This window comes from Populus euphratica, unplaced genomic scaffold, assembly GCF_000495115.2.
Source record: "Populus euphratica unplaced genomic scaffold, PopEup_1.0 scaffold74.1, whole genome shotgun sequence".
NCBI classification, from domain to species: Eukaryota; Viridiplantae; Streptophyta; class Magnoliopsida; order Malpighiales; family Salicaceae; genus Populus; species Populus euphratica.
The window spans coordinates 165,646-176,713 of NW_011499954.1; the positions used below are offsets into that span (position 1 = coordinate 165,646).

At 33.2% G+C, this 11,068-nt stretch overlaps 2 protein-coding genes across 3 annotated transcripts; both read left to right on the plus strand.

Annotated features, from left to right (window-relative positions):
- The first annotated feature begins 530 nt into the window (after window positions 1-530).
- LOC105138205 (sucrose-phosphatase 2) lies at window positions 531-6,318 on the plus strand. 2 transcript variants are annotated; one of them, XM_011044241.1, is made up of 9 exons: window positions 531-681; window positions 1,518-1,601; window positions 1,689-1,988; window positions 2,125-2,226; window positions 2,440-2,634; window positions 2,735-3,025; window positions 3,831-4,017; window positions 5,918-5,964; window positions 6,055-6,318. In XM_011044241.1, the coding sequence occupies exons 2-9, from the start codon at window positions 1,539-1,541 to the stop codon at window positions 6,145-6,147; spliced, it is 1,278 nt and encodes a 425-aa protein (XP_011042543.1). In that variant the 5' UTR covers window positions 531-681; window positions 1,518-1,538; the 3' UTR covers window positions 6,148-6,318. The 2 variants fall into 2 exon arrangements, with proteins under 2 accessions (XP_011042543.1, XP_011042544.1); XM_011044242.1 differs by lacking the exons at window positions 5,918-5,964; window positions 6,055-6,318 and adding an exon at window positions 4,082-5,513 and having other exon boundaries at window positions 3,831-4,044.
- A 3,385-nt stretch (window positions 6,319-9,703) lies between these two features.
- On the plus strand, window positions 9,704-10,596 carry LOC105138207 (uncharacterized). Its single transcript, XM_011044244.1, has 2 exons — window positions 9,704-10,079; window positions 10,189-10,596. The coding sequence occupies exons 1-2, from the start codon at window positions 9,950-9,952 to the stop codon at window positions 10,434-10,436; spliced, it is 378 nt and encodes a 125-aa protein (XP_011042546.1). The 5' UTR covers window positions 9,704-9,949; the 3' UTR covers window positions 10,437-10,596.
- Window positions 10,597-11,068: the final 472 nt, after the last annotated feature.

Consider the following 11,068-nt stretch of genomic DNA (forward strand, 5'->3'; position numbering starts at 1 on the left):
ACTTGGTTTTACACGTCAACAAAATAACATTGAAATTTAAAGAACATGTCAGCATGTGTTTGATGGAACCTAATAAAAATACTTAGTTAAAAAATAAAAAAAAAATTCACACACTCAAATAACAAAAATAAAAAATTAAAATACTTAAAAAAAGAAAAAATAAATTTGCGTACAAAATATATGATAAATTTAATTTTTTATAACTGCGATTTATTTTTGTGGGGGTAAAGTGATTTTGTAAAATTTTGAATTTTTTAAATTAAAATTTTGAAAAAAATTGAATTTTTTTAATTATTCTGATGTATTAATATTGAAATTAAAAATAAAAATAAAAATAAAAATTTAATATATTTTTAAAAAACAACCATTATAAACCATCACTTTGTGATTTCCTTCTTCCTAATTTTTTTCTCATATATTATTCGACCACACGTACAGGATCACCAGTTTCCCATTGGATCACTGGCCCCCACTACTCCATGTGGCCTTCTCTTGTTTGCACAAGTGTCCAAAAACAGTTTTAATGAAATTTTTTGGTGTAGTTAGTTTCATTCTCTTTCTTTCTCCGCTTGTGTTGGATTATTAATCTTTCACTTCACAAACGAAGCGCCAACGAATTTGGATCCAATACGAGATCATCACATCACAGCAGCAGCAGCTGCACAAAATATTAAGAAAAGGGTACTATTTTATAATCTTTTCCTGCCATTTCATTCAGGTTTGTTTGATTCAGTTCCATAATAACAATCACTGCAATTTTGTGTTAGTACTAGTAATGATCATATTCTAAAGCTCTTGTCTTTTCATTTATTTGCTTATGTTTCTTTTAGATTTTTCAGATTCTTTTTTCTGGGTTCTCTTTGCTCTTCCATTTTTTGTATATTTAGTTTGGATAGGTTGCTTAGAAAGTGCGCTGAAGGGAAAAAAAGGAGTTGAGGTTATGGAAGATGGGACTTTTATTTTCAGTTTCTACTGATGTGGGTTTTTTTATATCAGAAATAGAATTTTATTTCTTTCAGTCATATTAGGGACCTTTGGTAATGGAAATGCTTGCTGTTCCTGTTATTGATTAGTATTTCTTTGATCCTAATTTCTGCTATTTTATTCATTCGCGGTCTTATGCTTTTTAATAAGTTTTTTTTTTTTTTTTTTTGGGGGGGGGGGAGATTTATCAGTTCGTTTACAGTGACTCTCTGTCTTTTTCTCTCTCTTTTAATTTTTCATTTTCAATATTATGTATCCATTCTATCCTTAAAATCATTTCCTAAGAAACAAACTTTAACTAGTTGCTATGCTAGTACTCGTGCAAATCTCATGGGTAGCCGAAATTACGAAATTTTAGTATTCTTACAGTACCTTCAATAAAAACATTAGTGATTCTCTTAGAAGATCATTACCTTTGCATAGTACCAAGTTAAGATTTTTTCTTGGATATAATACTTAAGGCTTGAGTTGACAGTGAAGAATTGTTATTGATGGTTGTTGCTGTAGTTAAAATTGATTTATTTTTTGTATAGGGTTGAGGTTTCGAATAAGAAATGATGAATAGGCTCAATGCTCCTGCTCGCCTCATGATAGTTTCTGATCTTGATCATACAATGGTGCGTCTCGTCTCATAATTGTTTGGTTTCTGCTTGTTTCATTTATATTCTTGTGGCTGCAGTAATTAGAATATGCTCTTGTTGCAGGTCGATCATCATGATCCGGAGAACATGTCTCTTCTTAGGTTCAATGCATTATGGGAGGCCTGTTATCGTCATGATTCTCTGCTAGTTTTCTCAACTGGAAGATCACCTACGCTTTACAAGCAGTTGAGAAAAGAGAAACCCATGTTAACACCCGATATAACCATAATGTCTGTAGGAACTGAGATCACGTATGGCACCTCTATGGTGCCTGATGATGGTTGGGTGGAAGTTTTGAATCAGAAATGGGATAGGAACACAGTCACCGAGGAAACCAGCAAGTTTTCAGAACTTACTCTTCAGGTATGGTTAAAAACTTATGCCATTTGATTCTATGATTGTGTGTTGCTTTCAAAATGAGCATATAGTTTGGTACATTGAAGAAAACAGTTTGGCTACTTGAAATCTCTGAATAAATGAAATCTATGGGGTAATGCAGTCAGAAACTGAGCAACGGCCTCACAAGGTCAGCTTTTATGTTGATAAAGACAAGGCTCAGGACGTGATAAAGGCCCTCTCAGAGATATTTGCAAAACGCGGGGTGAGTTTCAAGTTTGTTCAGGAATGAGTTGCACTTGAATATCATTTGTCTTTGCCTTAGTACATGCAATGCTTTTTTGAAACATCATTATGGTGGTTTCGTATCCTTTTCCTTCCCCCTAATTTTATGTTCTTTTTAGTACAGTTCAGCAGGTGCTACCTTATCTAACTTAATTTTCCAATCTCTTCTCTTCTTCTTCTTCTTCTTTTATAGTTGGATGTCAAAATTGTTTATAGTGGTGGAATGGACTTGGATATACTACCCCAACGTGCTGGCAAAGGGCAAGCTCTTGCATACTTACATGAGAAATTTAAGGCTGAGGGAAAACTACCTACCAATACTCTTGTTTGTGGTGATTCTGGAAATGATGCTGAGCTGTTCAGCATTCCAGATGTACATGGAGTGATGGTGGGTATTTACAGTCCGCCATAGCACTTCATAGGGAAATTGAGATTGCCTTCATAAGTCGTTTATTTGTTAACTATTTATTCATTATTTATCTGTCTAGGTTAGCAATGCACAAGAAGAGTTGTTGCAGTGGCATGCTGAAAATGCTAAAGGCAATCCTAAAATAATTCATGCGACTGAGAGGTGTGCAGCTGGCATCATACAAGCCATTGGCCATTTTAACCTTGGTCCCAATACTTCTCCAAGAGATATAACCAACTTTTCAGACTCTGAGTTGGAAAATGTCAGTGCCAGTAGTGAAATGGTGAAGTTTTTCTTGTTCTATGAAAGATGGAGGCGTGCAGAGGTTGAGAACTGTGAGATATATTTGGCAAGCATGAAAGCTGATTGTGTATGTTTACTATCCTCTTTTTCTTTCGATTCTACATGTTTCTCTAGAGGACTTCCTGATCTTATTTTCTTTCCTTTTCCTTGTGGAGTGTTTATAGAAGCAAGAAACAACCATTTCTACCCTTTTTCATTGGTATAGACAATGAACTATATTCTTCCGCATTTCACATTCTTTCTTTTAGGATGATAAAGTTCCAGCTAAGCATTAAATTGTCCAGGTGACTTTTTTTTGTTTGGTTCTCTTGCTTTTTTCAGTTGGGTAGATACGTTGCTAAGACTGTTAATCTGTTATAAATGGAAGGTCTGTCTCATTGTGATTGATTATGTATTTTTTTTATACCTTTTCTCGGCCAATAGCCTTGTGGTTGATGAACAGAAAAGTAAGCTTGTGGCTGATACAGTTTTTAATCTGTTCTGCTGCACAATCTGAAGGGTTGAATTTGAATTGGTTAAAAACTGGAACAGAGGTTCACATTGACAGTACCAATCCACTCACTTACCTCTGGAGTCAATGCCCTGGAGTGGATTATGTAAAAATATAAAGAGCTATACAGCATATGTGATAAATTAGTATCCATATTAGTTGGGTCACCTGAATGTTGTCTCTTAAGAGGTGAATTTTTCACAAAGAGCAGAGCTGAAACAATTCATCAGTCATTTAGATCTGATAAAGTCTAATATATCCACCATCATCTTATTTGCTTGCGTCCATGAATGCACCAACCAGTTTTTTATATACATGTATTTTGCTTTTCCAGATTCCTTGTCTTCTGTTAGCATGATATAAGTTTTCCTTTTCTTGGCAGGATGCATCCGGTATTCTTGTCCATCCATCTGGTGCTGAACTTCCTCTTTGTGGTGCTATAACTGGAATGAGGAACTACTATGGTGACAAACAGGGCCAACAATTTCGGGTATGGGTGGATCGGGTATTATCTACACAGACTGGCCTGGATACATGGCTAGTAAAGTTCAACAAGTGGGAATTATCTGGTAAGACTGACTTCCTAGTGTTAATGATTGCATTAAAAATAAAACTGATGATAAGATGTCCTCTTTCTCTCACTCTCTCTCTCGTGCATTTTATGACATATTTCTATGCCAGTGAGACAGCAGTACACTTTCCCCTTTTCTTTGACCTCATCTATTTAAATTTCTTCTGCTCTGTCCCATTACATGGTTTTTAAGTTTCAACCCATACTTCTGCTGTAATTGGTTTACTGAATGACCTTGAACTGATCAGGGATCTCTTTGCAACTGGTTTCTTTTTTCTTTTTTTTGTGGTTAGACCAGCACATGCCTTCACATGGATGCTTTAAACAGGATGAGCCTTTAGAACTTGACCTCTTCTTAGGTGACAAACACATCTAAAGCTACTGATATGCTTTATTCTAACTAGGTAGTTAGAATCCTATGGATGCTTTATGTTTTGCCAAAATCTGTGACCAGAGTGAACATTCCATCTGGTAGAAAAGAAACCATGCCCACAGCAATAATCATATCTGCTACGGACAATAATAGCATTTGAGAAATTTCAGCTATTTCTGGTTCACTATGCATATCTACATATTGTTTCGCTCTTTCCTTTCTATGATTACACGGCTCAACAATTTCCTCATTTGTTTTTCTATTTGTAGAGCTTTATCTCCCAGATCTTTCAATTTCTCCTTGAAATAGCCTGTCCAATACTTGGACAGGATAAAGGTGTGGTTGCTAGAACCTCCACAGTAATGGATAATCTCGTACACGTAGACTAGCTTGATTTTTGAAACATGGGGAATACTAGCTGCAGTAGTTGTGACAGATGCAAGGAACCCTTGCTCAATGTAAGAGTCCACGTTGCAAAAGAACAGAAAAATATATTTGGCACCACCAGTTAAACAACCATCACCTTCTTACTCTAAAACAATAAAGTTGGTACTTGAGTTCCAGAAAGTAAAATAAGAAAATTGAAAAGGACCAACACTCTGTCTGTTTCAACTAGCCATCCCCTATCCCTCACTTTTTTATTTTCTTTCCCCTTTCAGTTTGCTAGCAACCTGGCCTTCATCCAAATATTTAGCCCACTATATAATAAGCATCCTTTACTTCTCCAGCTTTAAAATCAGAAAAGTTAAGTTGTAGTTCTTGCTTTCTTATTACTCATGTGGAGACTCTTTGCTGGATCTATTTGAATGGTCAATCTTCATTGTGATTTCAGTTTTGAGCTCAACATCAACATCACAATATGATCTTAAGTTTGCTATGCATAACAAATTGCTTAAACGCTGTTCTTTTTTGGATGCTCGGTGTCATTGTTTAAGCTTGAGTATCTGGTGCATCTTAATTTGCAAGCTTTTTTAATTTCTTTTTATGTAGTTTCAATTTGTAAGTGGTTGTCACTTGTGAAGCTTGATGCATCTTATTATTAGATTTGGGGGATTGTCAATTTAATAGCCAACATTTATGTCTCAGAAGTCAGAAGAAAAGAGAAAATAAAAATGGTTAAGCTAGTTGCCAAAAACAAATTTATTGATTATTGGCTCGTAGCTTCTGATATATATATATTTTGGGTGGGGGGGTCTCTAGTTGCTGTCAAAGTGACTGCCACTAGCATTCCCCATGAAATATACTTGTGGAATCCATATTAACACACGGTGAAGTATCTGACGCAACCCTTTCAATGGACTGACAGTTTTTGGAGTTGGTGTTGGCAAATGTGCACTGGCAATCAGTTTTGCAAACGATTAATTTCTTGTGGTTATGCTTTTATTTGAAGAATAAAATATAAACATAGATTAGTTTATGCCCTGATTAGTAAAAGCTTCGATATGAGGGATCCCATGATCACGAATGGAGTTCTGCGTCCCACCTTCTCATTTCTTCCAACATATTTACTTGTCAATTCCTGCAGGCGATGAGCAGCAAGGTTGTGTGATCACATGTATAATAAACATGAAGGTAAGCCTTGAGATCAATCAATGAGTTTCCGCTAAAACAAGACTTTCTTCATCGCATGATTTCATTTTTTTGTTTTTGTGTGTGGTTTAGAAGGGCGGTGTTTCCAGGGCAACTTATATGCATGTGCATGAAACATGGCTGGAAGGATCAGGAGCTAAAGATCAATCAACCTGGCTGTTCTAGATTTTGATTAAAGCTTGAAGCTCTGAGGCGCTCATAACTGTCTTCGATCATAATAAAACCAATCAAACGATGACTTTTCAGATTTGAATTTTGATCATTGCTGTATGAACATCAACTTTATGGTGATTTATTATTACATGATTAATGGATATACCATTTTAGCATGATCAATATCCCTAGTCGTGTTTTACTACCATCAAACGTTTTATTTCTAGTATTATTAATCACTGGGTGGGTGTGTTGGAGATTAATAGCTTGCTCCCCCTCAATAACAAGATAAGGGTATTAGAATCAAACATGTACTTTAATGTTTAATAAATATTATAAAAATTATTGACTTGTGCGGTCAACACTTGAAGGTTCCGGAAAGAACCAAACCCTAACCCAATCCGATATGGAGACGTTGAAAAAAATTCATTACATCACGAAAATCCCTTTCCATGTTCTTACGTTTTTGCCTGAGGAGGAGAGCAGAGGCATTTATTTATTTAAAATAAAATAAAAATAATAAACAGTCATACAGGTGCTTCCAAACGAAACTTCCCACGTAACATTCCTATCCCCATTCCCCACGTGGAAGTCAAACACCTTCCCTGTCTCTTGGCCTCGCGTTGGAAAAGATTTCGTAATGAAAAAAAACATGGCCTTATCCACTTTCGATTTGCAAATTCCAAATTCAAAGCTAAAGCTTATTGCTTTAAAGGAATCAAATTCCAGGTCCAGATCCAAAACCAACCTCTACCCCCCTCTCTTTGGAATTCAAGATCCATTCTATAGTTTGGTGAAGATGGCTATGAGGATTGTGTACGGGGTAGTGTTCCTCTCTTTCTCGTGTACTCTGTGATATAATACCAGTTTAAGGAGAAACATTTCCTGATCAAGGTTCCTAGAGGAGGACAGTGTAACAGTAAAAGTTTTAAGATTTATATAACAAGTTTTGAATTTAAGTTAGAATATATATATTTTTGTAAAAATTTAGGATGATTCGGAATTTTATTTGTTTACATGAATCCACAAAATACTTTTTTAAGTAAAGTTTTTTTAAATAAAAAAATCTTTAAAGAATATAGCATTATGAAAAATGGTTTGAAATCTGGATAACAATCTTGAATTTAAGTTAGGATATATATTTTTTATAAAAAATTAAGATAATCAGAATTTTATTTATTTACATCTATAAAATATACCTTTTAAAAACAAATTCAAATTAAAAAAAAAATTTCATTATCAAGATGTCTTAGGTGCTTATCTTATGTTCAAGTCGCTGTTGGCGACTGGGAGTGCATTTGCGTTATCCAATTGAAAAAGAAGAAGAAGAGGAAGTTCTATTGACCACTTCCATGTTTCTTTTTCTCAAAGGTCTTCAAAAACTGCTTCGATTATCCTGGAAGCTGGTTCTAAAAGAATTTTTAATATAAAATATATATATATATATATATATATATATATATAATTTTAAATAAATTTAAATTTAAATTTTTAAGAAACATAATTTTTTTAAAACCAAAATTATGTCTGAAATATGCACTGATGAGGTGGGTTAAAGAAGAATCGATCATTATCGTTCCTAGTAAGGCATAAAGAGTCCTTTTTATTGATTTGAATTTTTTATGTAAAATCCACTTGAGACTGTGAAGCAAAGTGACAACTCTTATTTGGATGGTATAAAAGAACAAATTCAGATATTTATTGAATAAGAAAAATCATATTTAGAATTTAAATAAGCTTTAGGATTTTTTAGGAATAAATAAATATTTTAGGAATATCCTTTTCGTTTAAAGGATTTGATTAATGTCATTAGATTATGTTAAAAGAAATAGTTAAAGAAAAATTGTGATTTATTTTTTGAATTTGTTTGTTTGTCTCAAATATGATAAATGTTATATTTTAAAGTAATTTTTATTTAAAAATATATTAAAATAAGATTTTTTTTATAAGATCTATTTTTAACATTAGTATACGAAAATGATATAGAAATATTAAAAAATTAATTTTAAATAAAAAAAATCCTTCAATCATATTTAAAATTCATAAAAATTTATCACCGTTTCAAACACTTATTCTACAAATATGGAATCCAAAAATCAGCACAAATTGAATATCAAATATATTTGTTTTCTTTGCATGATTGTCTTAAAATTATAATTAAAGTTTAATATAGAAAGATTCGATTATGATTTGGACGAAAACAATAGTGTAGTAATATTATTTAATTTTTATTATATTAAACATATAATGAAAGTCACATGTTTGTTTAGAGCTAGAATAGGCAAAAATGATATATCAATATTTATTTTTAAGAGTTTATAAAATTGAAAAAAACGAGATCAAGAAAATAAAATACAACCCTAATTCCAAAAAAAAGAAGCAGTTATTAAGGAATATGTGCCTACTTGATATTTTATTTTATTTTATACTTGAAGGGTCAATTATGATTATGATTAAATACTGTATTGACGTTTGAGATGAATAAGTATATATAGGGGAATTAAATACTATAAAATAAAATTAAATATTATACAATAACATGATTGAGAATAGAGAGTGGGTATGGTGGTAGTTGAAACGGCCTCTTCTAGAAGCTGGAGCGGTGACGTGTGCATGTCTTGGGCTATCAGATTTTTAATGCTATTTATCAGTTGGCGTTTTCGGTCTTGTATAAAATGAATATTCATTTTCAGAACCAACTACTTCAATATTTTATCTATTTATCTTTATGTTTCAAAGAAATTTAAAAAAATTAAATTTATTTATTTATTTTACTTTAAATTAATATTTTTTGATATTTTAAGATTATTTTAATATACTAATTTAAAAAATAAAAAAATTATTTTAATACATTTTCCAATAAAAAATACTTCAAAAATTAACAATTACTACATTTTTAGACACCTTTTTAATTTCCATGTCGTGCCATTCACATTCTTAGCCATGAAACCTAAGCTGGAAACCCTAGAGGGAATAGATTCTCCATATGATATCAAATTCGAAGAGGGTTTGGACTTTTAAGGCAGTGAGCCTGCAAATTATGGTTGTTTAAGGTGGTTGATTAATCATTATCCAACCATATTTACACACTAGAGGTCAACGATTCTAGTTCTTTTTTATATTAGAAAAAAATAATAATTAAAGAAATAACATTGTGGGAATTTGTGTTAAATTTAAGGCCATCCTCTCCCATTAAAAATAAAATAAAATATGTAGTAAAAATCTTGAACATTACCTGTCAAACTCTAATAAAAGAAAAGGACATGTCTTGTCACTATTGTTGTCAAGGAGAAACACCACACAAATGAAGGTGTCCAATCCCCCCCCGCTGAATAAATGGGCAATGCTCACGAAATTACCTATTATTATATTTATCTAATGGTTTAATTTCGGCACAAGAGTGCTTGATAGTGTGATTAGAATGGTTTTTTAATTAAAAATATATTAAAATATTTTTTTTAGTTTTTAAAATTTATTTTTAACGTAAAAAAATAAAAATTAAATTAAATTTCTGGGAACCTCCACCAATCTTGTGCTATTTTAATAGTTCAGGCAAAGGTCATTTTCCTTGACCGTCCAATTCCAGACTCGTTCTTCTCTTTCACATAAATAACACCAACTACTAACCATCCTTCCGTTCCCGGCTGCCGATGTTTATCATCGCGTCTCCCACTCTTCTTTTCAGACCTTCGGCTTTTTCCAAGTCTTTGTCTATGGAAATCACGAAATTTTCCTCCTTATAGCGTTGGAGACCACCAAAAAGTTTTAGCCCAATTGAGAAAGAGTCATAAGAGAGAAATATAAACCAAGAAACATGCCAGGTTCAATGGGGCTTGGTTTCATGGCTGCCTTTGCCGTTTCAGGAAGTGTAGTTCTCATTGCACGTCAAGTCCACAAACGTCTCCTCTCTGATTTCATGAAGAAGATGGAGTTTGAATTGGCGGGTATGTGGTGATCTTTTTTCTCCTTTTCCTTTCAAGTTCTGTTGTTTTTTTTTTTACCCCTGATAAAATAGAGAAACAAAAAACTAAAGGGTTGTCAAAAAACCGACAGGATCAAGGAGATCATGTCAAGACAAGAAGAGAGTGCGATTTGCAGATGATGTATTGGAGCCGTCATCAAATAACAAGGAGTACCGTAAGAGACACACCAAAGGAGACAACGAGGTCTTGAAAATGGAGGATATTGTCCTAGACCAGAGTTGTGATGGCGCAAAATTGTTAGAGGCCATGCCACTTAATAGGCAAAACTTGTATAAAGAAGTCGTTAAATATAAATCCCTTAAAGGGTACAATTTGTAAACCTGTTTATTGTCTTCAAAAACTGCTTCGATTGTCCTGGAAGCTGGTTTTTCTTTCATCTTGTAGATTCTGGAGTTCTCTACTCTGCAGGAGGGGTAGGTTTTCAAGCTGTTCATCTTGAGATGTGAATAAATATAACTACAAATTATCCTAAACAAAATTGAAAATCTAGTGACTAAAATCACCAGATTCTGTCGAAGTTTACGGTTTTTCCATCGAGGTGGTTGCCCTTGAAATTAATGAAGGGGGACAACCTTTCCGTTACGTATTACATTGATACAAGTAAGCATTAATTAAAGCAGCATTTTCAATTGTAAAAAAGGAGAGGAGGAGATTCAAAACTCCTGTCTTTTCCTTTTCAATGCCTTGAATTTCTTGATCGATTAGGCTTTTCAGTTTTCACAACGATATAAGGGTACTGTTTTAGGGGACAAGGCTTAGAAGTTTATTGCCATATGGCGTTCATCTTGTGATTGACAAGCATTCATCTGGTGGATTAGGCACAGCATGCCATTGATTCATTTTTCTTTTGAAAAAGTTCTCAACCGTTGTTTCCTCGAAGAAGAAAATGTTTAAAACTGGATTCAACTTTCAACTTTTAAGAACGTCAACTGTGCAAAAGTTTATAATCC